The 18411-nt window shown below is 42.6% G+C and overlaps 1 protein-coding gene across 1 annotated transcript; it reads left to right on the forward strand.

The window, feature by feature from the left end:
• Nucleotides 1-887: 887 nt before the first annotated feature.
• etnk2 (ethanolamine kinase 2) lies at nucleotides 888-13478 on the forward strand. Its single transcript, XM_084927484.1, has 9 exons — nucleotides 888-1490; nucleotides 6207-6344; nucleotides 6433-6554; nucleotides 7021-7161; nucleotides 9338-9480; nucleotides 11285-11368; nucleotides 11461-11621; nucleotides 11719-11792; nucleotides 12073-13478. The coding sequence occupies exons 1-9, from the start codon at nucleotides 1344-1346 to the stop codon at nucleotides 12143-12145; spliced, it is 1083 nt and encodes a 360-aa protein (XP_084783610.1). The 5' UTR covers nucleotides 888-1343; the 3' UTR covers nucleotides 12146-13478.
• Nucleotides 13479-18411: the final 4933 nt, after the last annotated feature.

Here is an 18411-nt window from a genome sequence, read left to right on the forward strand (position 1 = left end):
TTATTCCACAACTCTGGTGCAGCCAGGGCGAACGCCCGGTCACCTCTAGACTTCAGCCGAGATCTAGGCTGCACCAAGAGTAACTGAGTAGATGATCTTAATGCTCTGGCAGGAACATACGATTTAAGGAGTTCCTTAAGGTAGCTCGGTGGTGTGTGTTGGTAATTTTAAACGTAAGCAGCAGTATTTTAAATTGGATGCGGTATTTTATGGGTAGCCGATGCAGGTCAGCTAGAACAGGAGTGATACAGGCAAACTTCCCAGTTCTGGTCAGAATGCGCGCCGCAGCATTTTGGACTGTCTGCAGTCTATGAAGGAGGGTAGAATGAAGACCAAAATAAAGTGAGTTGCAGTAATCCAGCCTTGAGGTCACAAAGGCGTGGATGAGCTTTTCCAGGCCCTTATGCAGAACATATGTCTAGCCTTAGAGATGAGACGGAGTTGGTAGAAACTAGATCTAACTACAGCAGACACTTGTTTATCGAGTTTGAACGAGCTGTCAAGCAACACGCCCAGATTGCTAACAGTGTCAGAAAGGGAGCTGGTAAGGGAACGAGGAACGTTGCTGTCAAATACCACGATTTCAGTTTTCTTATCATTTAGGATAAGAGAGTTTGCCAGTAAATGAATACTCTCCCAGTATTCATTTACTGGGAGAAAGTGTTGTTATATAGGGGGAAGCCCTTCTCCTTTTAGCATGCTCCATGGTAACAAGCGCGTCTATGTCAGATGTGAAACTCCAACAGGAAGACTATAAATATCTATAAATCATAAATCACACCAACGCTCGAACCACCTGCTAAAACAGCGAGGCTTCAGACGTCATTAGTGACGTCACTCGCCCTTAAAGAAACAAGCCTCGGCACGCGCTTGATAAAAGCCTTCCTGAATTTCTCGACGGCGCAGCGCGTCCCATCACTAATTCCAGGCTTCACTTTCAAAATGAATTTTTCCATTTTATCAGCTATCATTCGGCTGAACCCGGCACTGCTCGGGCATCTTCGGAAGTAATGGGCGTGCTCGAATGCAGTGCGTCTCAACCGGCGGTACAATCGGATGATCCCGGGCGGGCGGAGCCAATTAGGAGGAAATGGTACAGTTGGCTGACTCCTCCTAAGAAAACCGGCGACGAGCATCAGTACCCGGCAGTTTCATCGTACATCTGTACCGCTTTCAACTCAACGTTACATCAGCGTGTTAAATCTCTTGAACCAGTCTTAGGTCACTCACAAAAACCACACCAACACTTACTTCTAAACCAAGCGGCACTCGTATGGTGCAATTTTTTTTAGAAATATACGCCAAGGGCTTGGAGATTAACGTTTCAGAGAAATTGCTGCAGGATGGAGACTCAAATACATGTACCCGTGGGCTCGCCGGTAATTAGAAAAATCCCAGTTTTCGTGGACGAGCGCAACGTAACGGAGGGAGCGATGAAGCTCATTAAAGAGCTGAGACCGGCGTGGGACTCGAGCGACGTCAAGACCAAGGTAACGTTAGCCGCAAAGCTAGCTGTACTGATTATGCTAGGCTGGGAAAGGATTGACAGCTTTGCAGCATCACCGGCAAGCTAGTAGGAGGGTCGTGGCAACCTGACATGTCGCCTAGCTGAATTTATTTTATTGCACCGCATATAATTGACTATTTCTATTTTCTTTACCAACTAAGACGTTTAAATTGGTTTTGCTTTAGAGAAAATTTACATTTATAGGTTACCGTAGCTATCAAGGTGTTCTAATTAATTAGCAAACTTGCACCAGGATGTCCCAAAACTTGGTACGGTTCTTATCTGTAGTGTATGCCTAAAGTGCACATCGCGTAGGGCACTTAAAGACGGTGTGAAAGCTGGTATAAGTCGCGCTGTCATCTTGGTGTCGGAGGACAGCTGATGGTGGCGCGATGGTCAATTTGATAGAGGAACACGGTGATTGGTAATAATTACTAGTTCAAAGGGACAGACTGCGTTACAGCATTTCCCTGAGCTCTGTGTTCATTATAGCCTGCAGCTGATTGTTGTGTCTCGTTTCTTCCCAAATACATGTGTGTGTGAATCCTAATGATATTAGACACACTTGCTTTTGGACTTCAATGGAGTGTACATGTTGGAGGCCAAGATATACAGTCTCTTCTTTTAAACCGTTTAAATGTTTTCTTAAAAAATAGTACTAAAGAAGTGTGTGTGTGTGTGTGTGTGTGTGTGTTTTAATAAACAAAGAACCGTTGGGAAAAAACATCTTCCAGTTTTACTATGTCCACTACAGAGGATATAGCAAATAGGCTGAGTCCCAGGATAATATTGTTGTTGTTCCCATTTTATACAAGTAAAATAAAAAACTTTTTTTTAAAGTGTTTTAAAGTCTTTCGTCTCTTTGAACATTTCCTCAGCTACAAAAGCAGAGATTAAACATCAGCCCCAGTCATATGTATCTCATCACTGATGGGCATTAGCAAGCCAACATGTCTCTCTAGCTTTCAGGTGATGTCAGATTACTGGGACACGCCCACCTGAATGGCAAAAACAGTACTGCTTGCCCTCCAGCAATCATTTGAACTTTGAGTTTAATTTAGCGTAATAGTTACTGTGCTACTAGATGTACTAATCAACATTTATTTATAGCTGCTGTAGATCGGGCACCAACACGTGAGCACACCTCTGCCAACCCTGCCTTACAGGTCAAATCCCACCAATCATTGCTTCTCACCAGCAGCCCAGGCTGTTAGTGGCAGCTCATTTAAACTGTACGAATGATTTACCTGCCAATGGAAATATGTCATAACATTATTGTCACAAATTATTACTACTGGAATTTTAGTGACCCTGCACTGTAAAAGTCTCAGTCAGCAAACCTTAAGATTTACATGTGGTAGTTTGTTTAAGCATGTTCTCCATCTCTCACAAGGCGGCATTATTTACTAATGCAGATCGAAAATACATGTAGCTGTCGACCTTTGAAAACTTTTATTCTTTTATCCATACAAAAGCCATCTACTGTTATGGTATGTGGGCTGATGGTGGTTCTTTTAAAGGGGAAAGAATGAGATTGCAGATGCATGCTTTGCAAATGAGCTTTCTCCAAACTGTAGATAAGCTCTCCATTAGCATAGGAAGAGGAATTGAGTCATTTGGGAGGGGTTCAGAGTAGAGCCGCTGTTCCTCCACATCGAAAGGAGTCAGTTGAGGTATTGCCTCCTGGGTAAGGTGTTTCAGTTGGGTACGTCCTACCTGGAGGAGGCATGGGGCAAACCAAGGACACGCTGGAGAGATTCTGTCTCTCGGCTGGCCTGGAAACACCCCAATAAGTCCCCGGATAAACCGGAGGGCTCGCTGGTTGGTGAGAGGGAGATCTGGGCTCCCTGCTTAGCCTGGTGCCCCTGCATCCCATTATCAGATACTGGACGATTTATTCATTCGTTATGTTAGAGCTGAACTTTTATTGAGTAGTTGTCATGAATTTTTAAACAGTGGAAATCATTTTGTCTTGATGGACAAGGCCTGAGAGTCAACAGGAGAAAAATTGTATGAATTGTATTGGTCTTAATTTTTAGCAGGTTTATCTTTTTTTTTTTAGAACCTTATTTGTTTATTTTTATTGTTTTTGAATACATCTATAATTCCCTTTTTTTCGGACCCTCATGCTCCTGTAACAAGTGAATTTCCCTACTGTGGGATTAAAATCTATATCTAATATTTGCAAATTAACTTTGCATTAAACAGGGGATCAAAAGGTTGGAAGTAAAGCCTTGATGTTGTTTTACAAAGTTGAAGGAAACTCTTATATGGAATTCATCGTCATAGGCCTACCTCAGGTTTGTGCTTTTGCTTATACTTTGATGTGGGACGATAATAACAATGTGCTTTAATAATACAGGCCAAGAGCTAAACATCCACCCCTATAACAACGTCATGACATACTGTACCATTGGGTATGTAGACAATGGTGCTTATCAGCACGTTTATTCATTGTAATATAATAACAGTTGGTGGCAGATATGGTTCCAAGAAGTCTTTTTAAAAGATTTTCCTAGAAGTGTGGTGGTGTTAGGTAATCCACAGAGACTTGACTCGTCAGGGAAAGGAAAATGCATAATTGATTCCAGGTAAAAGGATCTAGTAACTGTTGTGTCGTAGCTGGGTCAAAGTTTTTGGAGCAGTGAGCACTACAGAACTGTTAAAAGTCCCCAGTGGCACAGTCTAAGCCCAGCTGCTTCAGCCCTGTATTTACATCCTGGTTACTCCTCTCCCTGGGCCTCGCACAACAGCCACCTGCAGCTGAGGATGTGACTGTGTTTACCTCGACTTTTCCAGGCCAGACTGGCAAAACTTCTCTCAACGACTACCACTCTGACAGTAGATTTATACACCTGCACTGCTGACAGGAAGACCTGACCGGCCCTGCCACCTGGACAGGGAGATTTTTATTGTCTATTGCCAAACATCCACTCACTTCCTGAAAATGGCAGAGTGCCTGCAGCGACAGAGAAATGGTCTCCTCTTACAAGTTTCACATAACGAAGACTCAAAGATTCATGTCAATCAAAGGAAACCTATTCCAGCCTGTACAGTGAGGTCACCCTACAGGGACCCGGTTATTGGTAGTGGGGTGGTTGAGGGGGGGGGGAGGAGGGGGAGGAGGGGGGGGGGGAGGATGCCACCATCAATGTCCCATGCAAGCAGTATATGGCAGAATGTTTACCTCTGTCTGGGTCCAAGCTTATCGCTGTCTGTCGATGTATTGATCGTAGTCTTAGCAGCGTATTGTGTGGCGGGCAGAAGGGATCAGTCACGTTTTGGCAAAGGCGTGTATGCTTGTGTATGAATGGTCATAACAGGGATGTCTGTCGCCCATCTTTGTGGTGAGCCACGTGCGGAATGCCAGATATGCGTGAGTGAGCGTCTGGTCCTTGGGGGGAGATGCAGGCAGTGTGTATGTTGTTATTGTGTCCGCTGCAGCGGGACGGACCGGCCCACCACTGTCCACTGGAGCCACGCTGTCACTCCGAGTTTTTGTTTTTTAAGGCCAAGTTTCAGACACACAAGGCTTTTTGCTAACTTTTCATTTTAGAAAACTCTTCATTTTAGAAAAAGCATTTGACTCAGCTTGTTGACAGCATCACTCTTTAAGACTGATCAGGCGACGTGCAAGAAGTCTTCACCAGTGATATGAAGGAACACTCAGGGTGTTTTTACACCTACGCTGTTTAGTCCGTTTTAATTGAACTCTGGTTCGTTTTCCCAACTGGTGCGGTTTGTTTGTGTAGATGTGAACATAGTAACTGCACTCACATGTGGACCAAAACAACCACACCAAGAACCAACAGTCCAAAGTCCAAACGAACTCCAGAGAGGTTCATTTACAGTTCGTTTACAGTGTGAACGTGAGCCGATACTGGGTGTACATTACAAGCTTAAAAAACATCCTGTAGCCAGATAGATAAAATCACCAGTTAACCTTTGGACTGTGGGAGGAAGTCAGAATACATGGGGAGCACCCACGCAGGCACTAGCGTGGGTGCTCCCACACAGTTGATGGATCCACACAGTTGATGGATTTGAACCCTGGACCTTCTTGCTGTGGCGTGACAGTTATAACTACTGCACCACCGTACCGTCCAGGATGATATGATCAAGATAAAAATGTTTCCTCTTAGACTAAATGGAGTAACTCAGTATAATGTTGGTATGTCATCATCGTCATCAGCGTAAGGGGACAAGTGGGCTTGGTGGATGCCACAAACACTCAACCACTTGTCGAGAACATGGTGGCAGATGACTCTATCTGAGGACTATATCTGTGTAGACCGCTGCAGAGGGCTGTTGAACCACTACACTCTGTAGTGTGCATTCATTTTTGATGAGAGTTTTATGCCCTATTGTAATATCCCTCTTCATGTCACTGTCCATACACTGCTCTTGCTAACACAGACTGACCATGCCCTGTTCTCATGTTCTTGTACAACTATTATTCAAACAAAATCTTAGTAAGATGACTTAAAAACCACTTCAACATTTAGCTCAAGTCTTCTGTGAACCCTGCGGAGGCGTTCTGACACATTCATCTCATGTAGGTCAAAGCTGTATGGTGTCTTCAGTGTTGATGTTGACTTAGAGGTAACTAATAGCTTTAAGGAAAACAGTCCTGAAGCACCATGGTGCTGTACAATCAGAGGCTCTGTTTGAGACGAGATGTGGTTTCATCTTTTTCCAGCTCTTCACCGATGGAACCACCAACAAGCTAGTGGGCTGCTACGTGGACGACAGTCCAGATGACGTAGTCCTGGTCCGAGTATATGGAAACAAAACAGAGCTAATTGTGGACCGAGACAATGAGCTTAAGAGCTTTCAGGTAGTGTTGCAGCGTTGCAGAGTCCTAAATTAATTAACATAAACAGTTGTTTGCTCCTACCTCATTGTCATCTTTTTGTGTCTCCTAGGTGCTGCATGCTAATGGTTGTGCTCCTCGCCTCTACTGCACCTTTCTAAATGGCATCTGCTATGAGTTCATGCAGGGAGATGCACTTGGAACGCAGGATGTCAGAGATCCTACTCTGCTCAGGTGTGAATTTGTCACAGCAATGTTTGAATGGGTTTTTTGAGTTTACTCAAAGATGGTGAAAATTTTAACATCAGTGCTTTTCTGCCTCATACAACAAAGATTAGACACATGGAGAAATGCACAGGACACACAAAAAAAGAACTGTATAATGAAGAAAACGGACAATTCCACAAGGTTCTGAGCTGAAACGCAACATTTAGAGGGAATGCTTCATCTGGTAACACAATGTTTTGACTGTGAAACAGTCTTCCCATTGTGGACGTCAGCTCTGTGTAGTGGACATTATGTATTTGCTTGTTTTAATTCAACTATCTCCAGGAACTCTGTAACCAAAATTTGTCCTTGTAGATAAATGAAGTAGGACACTCTGCCACTGTACTGTGGGGATTCTTTACAACTAGATACTAATGGTCTGTAGTTGAAATCTTGCCACGACTGTAACCTTGTTCTGTCTGTCTCCGCTCAGGCTGATAGCCAGGGAAATGGCTCGTATCCACGCCATCCATGCACACAACGGCTGCATCCCCAAACCCAACCTCTGGATCAAGATGCGGAAATATTTCTCGCTTGTAGCCACAGAATTCACAGAGCAAGCCTCCAACATCAGGTGAGCTCCTGCTTATCTACTTTCACTTTCAAAGCTCAAAGTTAAGGTTATCATTATCACCGTGATAATGATGCAAATAGTCCATAAAGCCCAGCATGAGTTTCCTGTTAAATGAGAACATAAGCTGTTTGCATAGAGCCTGAAATATTCTGCAAGTTCTCCGTGATGAAGCAGTGGGGTAGTTGGGCTTTGTTTGCATAAAAAATGACAGCGATAACTGCAAAAAGCGTACGACTGTATCCTGTGCGGTTCATGTATTGATGTCCAAATATAAACTTTAACATTATTTCTGGGTTTGAAGGCTAACAAATGTCACTGTTGGCACAGCACTGTCCATTTGAGAATGCGTTAGCAATTAAGACTGTCACGCAGCTGAAATACTCGGCACAGACTCAAGTTCTCTTTATTTTTTCCAGATTTGTTTAAAAAGCACGTAGGACTAAATAAGCAATACACCTTAGCTAGTCTCAGTAGAAGAGAGTTAGAGGTGCTCTGCTGCAAATACAAGGTCTCCTGTTCCATTGCAAGCACACATACTGCAAAGTCACATGATTTGACAGCATATGGGATATAGCCCAAATCAAGTCTGTAGAGAGAAGTAAACATGTGCTAAGGTCAGACGCTGGGCAGAATTAACCAATGACACAATAATGTTATTGCTATGCTAATTAGCTCATTACAACAATGGAGCAAGCTTTATATTTCTACTGAAATATGTCAAAGCAGCATGGAGACAGTAAACTTTTTAATCTTATCTTTGTGTTTTATATGAGTAAAATATCGTTGACTTGTAGCTTTAGCATAAAACTGAACACTTGGCTTGCAGCATAGAAAACACCAAGATATTTGTCAGCCAAAAGATGAGATGTAATAGAGGTGTAATTTCCCAGCGTTACCTAGAAGTGTGTTTAATGAAAATGTAAATTCATCTCTATATAATAAGGAGGATAGCATGGCAGAGACATGTGGAGCAGATAAAGTATACCATTTTATAACCTGGCCAGCTGCCCAGTCCCAGCTAATATCTTTGTTCTCTTCCCTGTTAGATTAAGTCCAGCATGTGGCTTATATAACTGTAACAATAATAGCAGACTGGATTAGGGAGTGTTTGGCATTCAGTGGGCCAGCAGATGTTTGCTTAGCCCGGTCTATCAGATCACTTTATCCCGTCCTTGGTAACACAGACAGCTAGAGTCCCTGGTCCTGGACAGCAGACACTTGTTGCACACTGCTATCTGAGAAGCCCTCATGTTGCGCTTCATTTTAATAGGCCGGTGTTATTTGTAGCATTTAGTCTAAATCAGAATCATTTCAGTAACATTTCCTCTGTGGATGACATGTTAGATGAGTTAAGTTTGAGTGAGTGTCAGAGAGAGAGCTAGCTAGATGGAAATCTGAGAGGAGAGGGTGCATCCTGTGTGCACACTGGTTTTCTCTGAGCTCAGACTGTCTTCAGGCTGATACTGGAGTAATCCACATAAGCCCATTACATTTAACAAAGGGGTTTCTACTCAGCACTCTTAGCTTTTGCTTGGATGAGACTACCTTAGCTCTTTCTCTGCTATCTAGTAAGACCACCTTTGGACTACCATCAAGCCAAATCTGCTGCTCGTCTGATTAGATCAGACTACACAATCTTAGCTGGGCTGAACCCTTTGTGATGCGTTAATCCTCAGTAGGTTTGTGTCATGTGCACACAGTTGAAAAGAGCAAAGATTTATATAAATACTGGTGCAGGATATGCATGAATGTTTATTTCAAGTACAGTGTGGAATAAATCGCAGATCAGATGTTGGTAGTCGGGTCTGAAAACTCAGGAAATGAGGTGTAATGTAGCCGTAATAACAGTGACTCCAGCACCAGGAGGGTCCACTGAGAACTTGTTTCTCTGCAACTGTGTTCCCAGGAGTCAGCAGGCCAGAGCCCCACTGAGCTTGTGTGCTGCCTGTGCATGTCGCACTCAGTTGTTTTCATTTCACATATGTTCCCATGTGGCATGATACCAAAATAATGAAAGGCGTTTTATTTAGGTGAAAAACAGCCAGTGAAAGTATTCCTGTCATGCTTACTTAACAGGTGGACACAGTGTTGTGTGTGCAGCTATTCTGAATGGTTGTCACAACACAACAATGTGCGCGACTACACTGACCTTCTCTCCATTTCCTTCCCTGTCCAGAATACAGCAGGAAGTTCCCAGCAAGGTGGTGCTGGAGCAGGAGATGGTTTGGATGAAGGAGCATCTTTCCACACTGGGCTCACCTGTGGTGCTCTGTCACAATGACCTGCTCTGCAAGAACATTATCCACAACAGCAAAGAGGGTAAGTGTCTGAGCCTTAATCTGAGCTTCTCGTCTCACGGCTGTGATTCCATTTTACAACCAGAATGATCAGCAGCACTTCTAACTTCACTCCCCACACTGCCCCCATTCCAGTGGATCATTGACAGCTGGATCACTAGAAGTGAGGCATGTTATACTAGCTGCCTGCACCAGCACAAAACCATCTTTTGGTGTTAACATGCAAAGGTTGGGAGTTACTAAAGTAATGCTTTATTTGCATAATATTTCCCTTTTAGTATAACTTTCTGTTTGTGCATCTATAACAACCAGCATGCATACATACAGCTCTCCAATATCATATGCTGACTTTTACAGTTGTTCCCTTTTATTCTTTAGGCAGTCTGTGCTAACATTTATAGAAATGGCCTTGGGCTTTGAGGAGTTTCAAAACAGACAGATAGTTGTCACATGTGTTCGCCAAGCTGTAGTACAAAATACTAAGAATTCTAATATTTTGTACCACAGCTTGGCTAATGCAAACAGCTGGACAAATTAGCATGAATCCACAATAGCTGACTACGTTAGCATTAGCCATGATGCACAGTGCAGCATGCTGATAACCATCAGTGACCGGAAAAAAGGATTTGTGTGCTCTACAAATGAAGAAGAAGCACCCATAAACAAATATTATATATGTTAGTTTGGTTTCTGGGGGGAAAAGCATTTGCCTGTTAGCAAATTAATTCAGCCGTAATGTTAGCATTCCCAATAACTAGGATTTATCTGGCGGTTACTAGGTTTTAAGGAAAACAGAAATATGATCTTTGCAACAGCACCTCTTGTACTACAATTCAAAAAGTTCTCTATTGTAGGATCAAGAAACACATGCGGCGTGAAACAAGAAGCAAAACAGGAAAAAAATGAATGAGTGTGATGTGTGTATTTATGCTTGTGCACCAGTTGCAGTGGTTTCATTAACACTGCATTCATCGGGATCTTCCAAAATGCTGCTTGGTCAGGTCTGCTGATATATATTTTGGGTTTATATAGTGCAACTGCTTGTAATAAAACAGACTTTATGTAAAGACTCAGCTCAGGATTCATATAAAGGACTACTCCCTGCTCCGTCCCCATCAGTTTGAGAAATAAAAAACCTTTGCTTAGATTATAAGCAACAAGCTGTGCATATGTTGTTAGTAAGTTATTGGTGGCAGCATTTACTGTCATACATATTGTTACTAAATCACCTCTGGAGCCACAAGCATTATTCATTTTTTGTGGATTCATGCTAATTTGCCCAGCTAAGTCTGTCTATCTGGTCTTTGTATATCTGCTCCTTGTCTATAGTAACAACAGACTGTTGTTACTATAGACAAAGATCAAAGATTTGCAGTTTTTCAGTGCATTCATGTAAATTTCCATGAATGTTGCACAGGCGTTGTTCACTGGCTCTTGTTCCAGTCATCCAGGTGTAGATGACTGGTGTGCAGTTTGACCAACAGGTCCCTCCAGTGCGTCTAATAGTCACATAATCCTTCTTCTTCCTGCTGTCTCAAGCTGACCATCAAAAACAATCCCTGCCCCAACAAAGGAACATTAACTGAAGCACACAGCGGTTCCATGTAAAGATGCTCTTCAGGTTCAGTCAGTAGCACTTGAGTGAAGAGGCAGCACAGCTAGCAGGCTTTTTAACTGTCTCTGACTTTGTCTGTCATGTGACCGTGCACTGCATGTGGCAGCAGTACCTGAAGAGTGCTTCATATTGCTTCCCTTCAGCTTTGCTGTAAATGACCATGTGCATAATAATGTAACGTATGTGTTTTCCTTTCTCTGGTCTCCTTAAGGTCATGTGCGCTTCATCGACTATGAGTACTCCAGCTACAACTACCAGGCCTTTGACATCGGCAACCACTTCAATGAATTTGCAGGTCAGCAAAAGCACAGTGTGATTTACATGAGTTAGTTATGTGTTGGTGGTGCACAGCTTATCCTTCAACTGCACGTCCATGTGTTTGTTCAGGCATGACTGAGCCGAACTATGGACTCTATCCTAGTCGGGAGATGCAAATGGAGTGGCTCAAGGTGTATCTGCAGGCTTACAAACTCTTCACCAAGAACACAGAGGAGGTCAGCCAGCGAGAGCTAGAGACGCTCTACGTTCAGGTCAACAAGTTTGCTCTGGTGAGACAGATGTTGACAGATGCACACAGTATCTCTTGCAAGCTCAACCCTGCTGTTTCATGGTACACATCTGATATCTCATTTGTTTTCTCTCAAGGCTTCTCACTTCTTTTGGGGTTTCTGGGCTCTCATCCAAGCCAAATACTCCTCCATCGATTTTGACTTCCTGGGGTAAGTGTGCGTGTGTGAAAAGGTTAGCACTAAGCATCATGACTGTACACGCACACATACACACCACCACATCCGTGCAGATGAGTTAAGCAAGTCATGGTTGAATGTGTTTGGGAATGTGGCAAAGGTTCACCAATCTGCCAAAAAATGTGTCCACAAACTTTTTTATCTTATCTAAAGAACACAATTTGTAACATTCCAAGAAGAAATCTTAGAGAAGAGACATCTCTGTGCAAGCGACAAAGTCAAAAATCAGTCTTTTCTGTCTCTCCGTCTGCAGGTACGCCGTGCTACGTTTCAACCAGTACTTCAAGACTAAACCTGCAGTGATGGCCCTGCAGATCCCAGAGTGAGAGGAGGCGGCGGAAGCCAGAAGGACGAGGAGAGGAGCCCAGAAGGAGGTGTGTTTGAAGGTTAAATGCTGGGACTTCCTCTCCCATGAAGACGCTTCTGTGAGCCAGCTGTTGATGGACCACTCCTCGGTCAGCCTGGCATCCTTTTCCTGCAACAAGCGCAATTACTCTTTGATTCCTCCAAACTTTAGCTCCACGTACGTCACCACTGTAGCCCGAGAATGACAAAACTTTCACGTGTGTATGTGTGCAAGTGCATTTGTCTGCGTTTCTAATATATGTTGAAAAAGCGTCACGCTTTTCCTCTTAGAGCAGCTGAACCAGGCGTAGAGAGGTCTGTGTTTGGGATAGGACACCAAAATGTTCCACAACGCTGGTAATGATGTCACAAGAGGAAGGAGAGGGTTGAAGAGTGTCAGGATGATGGTTTGTTTTCTGAAACTGACTACAGGTGCAGCCTGGTGTTAGTCACATTGTATGTGTGTGTCTTGTGTGTGTTCCTTCCTCTGTCTCTACATATTTTAACACATTGTGACCTTTTCTCATTTTTTTTCCCATCACCTTTGGTGCTAAGTGCCCGTAGCTTTCTGCACTGAGCTTTCCTCGGGGTGTCCTTTCCTGTGCCCCCTGTTTTTCCTGTTGAAGCACTTTCAGCTTCTTTCACCACATCTTCCACTTATTCACAGCAAACTGCTGCTGCTTATGCTGCTAGAATTGTAAGACTTGTCTGCGTGTTAGTTGGTGTTTCATGCCAAACGCCACGTGTTTGGAACAGCAAATGGAAAGGTTTAGGTTGACTCGCTGTTAAAGCTAAATGTGCATTTATTTATTTGTATTTAACATCTCAGGTTAACAACTCTTTGGAAAGTGGTACTGAAGGAGGTGGAGGGGATGGCTACAAAGACGAGACCTCTGTGTGTGTTCCTGTCCTCGAGCATTATTTCCACCTTTTTGACTTTTATGGTTACACAGCGCATCGCTCTGTTAAATTTTCCATTTAAGGTTTCCAGACATTTTGGAAAGTCACCACCTCTGTCACCCTCTCTGTGCCATGTCCTCCTCTCCCTTTATACCCTTTCATCTTTGATCGCCCACCAGTTCCCAGTTTTGGTCTTTGGTTGCTTCTCCCTTTACTCTGCGGAGGTTTATGCATCTGTTTTTCAAACCGTCCTGAAATCATAGCCCAGTCTCAGTCCCATGCTGTAATCCACTCTATTCATCTCAGATTTAGAGTCAAAACTTCTTACATAATTACATATTGCATAAGTTTTATCTGGGGTCAAATCAAGTGGAGCTTTCAAAAAGAATCTGGCGTGGGTTAGCTGGGGGGGGGGGGGGGGGGTCTGTCACGAGATCAGCTACTGTTTTCCTGGGAAAAAGATCTGACTCTGAAAGACGGAGAAATCATTAACGCACAAAAGTACTTACACCTTAGAAAGCAGGCTTCTTTGAAATCTAGCTTGTCTGTTTGTTATTAATTAATTTTTCAGCTTAACTTTTGACTGAACACCTATCTGTTCAAGGCTGTCACCTTTTTCAAAAGATCAGACAGATTGAGTGTAATGTGAAACATAGACTGTATAGAAAAGATGGATGTAATGCACTGTGATGTCAGCCATTGGTGAGCAGAGTCTCATTTTCAAGCCTCGAGTTCTTTCTGAGATGTGGCTCACAGATTTTGTCAGTCATATGCAAAATCGTACAGTACTGTAGTTAACTTCTGACTCAATAATAACTAGTAATAAGTTAATAATAATAATAATAATAATAATAATAATAACAACAACGTACAAAAATTACATATTGGAAAGTGTAAGACTTGAAACTAGTAACTATTCAGACAATAAAGTCATCAATGATATGTTTACAGAGTTCAAAAACTAAGTTTTTCCAGAGGCTTCTAAGCAGTTGGATGTCTTTTTGTGACCTCCCCCCTGGACATCCCAGTCACTGCAGGGCATCCCAGTGCAAAACTAGAGGGTAGAGCTGGTGGGGTGGAACCTTTCGTTTCCATCACCGTTGGCCAAACTTGGCTAAAAGCGGAGCAGAACTGGCAGCTTTCTAAAGAAGTCATGGGGTATTACTCCTCCTTGGCACCAAAGAGGGAGCTCTGACCTTTGTCCTCTACTGCTGGTGTCGTGTAACTGGAAGGCTTAATAATTCACCAGCTGAGCTGCAGGAGAGAGGGACTAAAGCATGTTAATGGCTTTCATTCAGAACATTTAACCCGAGAGGGATTTTCTGAGGAGTGCTGTTAACATCTGAAGTCTTTAATCGTTCTTAACTTTAGGTAAAATAATTCTCTTCTCCTCAGTGTGAATAAGAACTGATTGTAACAGTACAAAACTCACTGGGTTTAAAAGTTATTGATGCATACACTGGCACATATTCAGGAGTCTTTTACTTCACTTAGTGAATTTTATTATTTAAATGTTATCAAAAGACTTATTTTATGCCACTAACAGTGAAGTAATCAGCTTGGTGCATTTGCAAAGGCCAAATTGGTGAATTTGCTGCTTGAACACACAATTCTAATACCCAGGTAGGACATCAGCCGGGATAAAGAGGGCATTCGCACTCCATGAGCACCGAGTGAATATCTCCATTCCCTTCAGAGGACACTTATACAGGCTGCTGACAGCTTTTTGAAGGGAAGGCATTTTAGGTTCCTGTAACATTGTATCTTATACGCTAACAGAAGATGAAGCTGAGTGTGTGGGAGATGAATTGAAGACACATTCCAACAAATCTTTGCATTTATTTAGCAGCTGTTTGGATCTTTGGTCACCTTACCCACTGCTGTAGTATCATCCGTTAAAGATGCAGTGTTCAGATTTCATGTGGCCAAATAGAACAAATTTAAAAAAACCAACTAGCCCGGACAAATAGACCAAATAAAACATGTTTGGCTTTATTTATTTGCACAAGTCTTTCACTGCTCTCAGTCTGTGAGTGCACTTCCTCAAACAGGGAGTGGACATAGAGATGGCTAATGTGAGATAAGACACCATTAACTGAGCTCAAAGGAGCTTGCAAAGAAAAGCGTCTGGACTTCTTTAAGTTTACTTGAAGACGTTTCACCTCTCATCCGAGAAGCTTCTTCAGTTCTAAGGTCAAATGGTGGAGACTCCCAGATATAAACCTAGTGGGAGTATCCCCCCACAGAGGGACAAAAGGACCCCCTGATGATCTTCTAATCGCCTGAGCCAAGGTGTGAAACTGGGTGTGGGTCCCAATCAGCCAGAGTTTCGGGTGTGTTCATTGTGAAACCTGGCCCCACCTTATCATGCGAATTCCTGAGGTCAGATGGCCCAGGATGTGAGTGGGCATTAAGGCGTCTGGGCCATCTGACCTCAGGAATTCGCATGATAAGGTGGGGCCAGGTTTCACAATGAACACACCCGAAACTCTGGCTGATTGGGACCCACACCCAGTTTCACACCTTGGCTCAGGCGATTAGAAGATCATCAGGGGGTCCTTTTGTCCCTCTGTGGGGGGATACTCCCACTAGGTTTATATCTGGGACTCTCCACCATTTGACCTTAGAACTGAAGAAGCTTCTCGGATGAGAGGTGAAACGTCTTCAAGTAAACTTAAAGAAGTCCAGACGCTTTTCTTTGCAAGCTCCTTTGACTACGATGACCTGGATGACTGAGAACCTTCACAGACATTAACTGAGCTGTCAACACATCATCTCAACTGTGATAAATCCATCCAACCAGTGTTAAAACGAACGTGACAAGAAAGCGAAACCTGATATTTGATCCACGATATTGACACAATATTGCATCTGTATTCACAATGCTGCAACAACTTTTTCTCTTTAGACTGGGCGCTGGGTAAGGTGACAGCAAACAGAAAATGAGCTTGACTCTGATTCCCATTTCCAGACAAATGCATCCATTTCATGTGTTTTTGTGTCGACTGCTGAGACCGGCTGTCTGAATTTGCTGTTCCACGCTGGCCATTGAAACGGTTCACTGTCATCATGTCGTCACTTTATACGGTTGTTTTAAAATCAGTTTGTTTATTATTGATTCTAAAGTTGCACTCCACACTTGGTTTGTTGCAGTCCAGTCATACCAAAACAGTTAGCTTCAGTTTGCATTGCATTTAATTTGAGATTAACTATGTTTGTGTGCGTGAATGTACTAACTTAATTATACAAAATACTGTTCAGAAAACTGACTTTTTTTTTTCTTTGTATGCTGACATATACTTTTTGTAAGTGCTTTGACTTGAAAGGTAGAGCGCTGTGTAAAAGGACACAGCGCTTGGTTTGCAGATGTGACTTTGTAAATGTACTCATCCACTGCTAAAGGAGATGATGATGGGGGATGTAAATATTGTAAGAAATACTGTGAAAAGCTTACTGTACAGTGATCCTTCACACCTCTGTAGGAGTGGCAAGATTATTTAACTGTTGTTAGTAAATATTTCCATTAAAAAGAATGAAATGGTATTAAAAGACCTTGTTTGGCTTTTGATTTGTCCTGTTATGTACTAGCATGTGACTTGTTGATTTGTCGGTTGCCTCAGCTGACTCTGTGAATTTGGCCCTGATGGGAGGAAGGAACTACAAAACTTGTGCTGGGGGACATCCTGCCAAAACACACAGACTATTTTAATGATCCCTAACTTCCCTAGGAGTGGAACCTTTCACACCTTTTTTGTTTTACCCACATGAGAAAGAAAATGCATCCTCCTAAGGTTTTATGTATCAGGACATATTAAAAATCTTATGGTTCGTAGCGGGTCTGAAAAATAAGTGTAAACAAGTTTGGATGAATAATACATGACATGTAACACTGTGTTATTAGTGATTTAAGAAAAAACAAGCCAAAATCCAGGAGTAGTGTTTGAGAAAAGTTCAACCTTACTGCTTCTGTGGGAATGAAGAGGCCAAGAAGTAGCCTGCTGTGATCACCTTAGTAAAACCTTAACTGTGGGCAGTTTTTGTGCCAAATAAAAACCACAATCTTCCCAGAATTGGACATCCCAACAATTTAACTCCAAATTCAGACTGTGCCATTCTCCGAGGAACTGCCAAAAGTATTCACTCAGCCATCCAAACCACTGAATTCAGGCGTTCCAGTCATTTCTGTGGCCGCAGGATAAAACCAAGCAGCTCGGCATTGGGACTGCTTCAACAAACATTTGTGAAAGAACGGGTCGCTCTCAGAAACTCAGTGAATTCCAGCGTGGTACCGTGATAGTATGCCACCTGTGCAACGATTCCAATTGTGAAATTTCCTCGTTACTAAATATTCCACAGACAACTGTTGTAAACAAAGAGGAAGCCACTGGGGATGAAAGCAACTCAGCCAAAAAGTAGTAGGCCATGTGAAATCACAGAGCAGGGTCACCAGATGATGAGGTGTAAAAGTGCAGAGATCACTAAGTTTCTGCAGAGTTAATCGCTACAGATCTCCAAACTTCACGTGTCCTTCAGATCATCGGTCCCCAACCCCCGGGCCATGGCGGCTCGGGTGTGAAATGTATGGTTTTATCGTTTTTTAGCGTTAACTCGGTTTTCCTGGGTCTTTTTCCGTGTGTTATGAATAAATCTTCTGGGGTTTTTTGGTACCGGTACTGGTTTTATTGGGCCGGTCCATGAAATTATTGTCAGACATAAACCAGTCCGTGGGGCAAAAAAGGTTTGGGACCGCTACTCTACACGATGTTTATGCAAAGTTTCATCTGCTCATCCAGGCCGAAATGAAGAACATAGATACACTTTGAATAGTATAGTATGATGACACACAGGCCTAATTTAACTGAAAAGATTGTATATAAATAGAAAATGATATAAGATGCTTAGTCTAGTCGTGCTTAACAACAGTAGGTCCACAAGTTTCGTCATTAAAATACAGCCAGAGTAAAAAGAGCGCACACCCTGTACCACCTAAAAGGTTTTGCTTATCATCAGGACATAATAAAAAAAGATCTAGTCTGTACCAGGTCATAAAAGTCGGTAAAAACAGTCTGAGGTGAACAACAGCAACTCATTATATATTATGCCCTGTCTTTATTTATTTAGCAAAAATAAAGCAGAAATGCAGAAACAGCGTGTAAAAAATTAATTAATTAATTAAAGAATAAAAAAAATGCTCCCACGATTCAACAGCTTGTCAAAGCAGCAACGACTCGATGTAAATGTTTTTTTTGTCTCAGTCTCTCGAGTCCTTACGAAGGAATTTTGGCCCACTTCCACTAAAAGAGAAAAAGTTACAGTTTAAACCTGCAAATTTACTTGTATACAAAGA

Source organism: Perissodus microlepis, chromosome 5 (assembly GCF_051167445.1).
Source record: "Perissodus microlepis isolate ML-2025 ecotype Zambia chromosome 5, ASM5116744v1, whole genome shotgun sequence".
NCBI lineage: Eukaryota > Metazoa > Chordata > Actinopteri > Cichliformes > Cichlidae > Perissodus > Perissodus microlepis.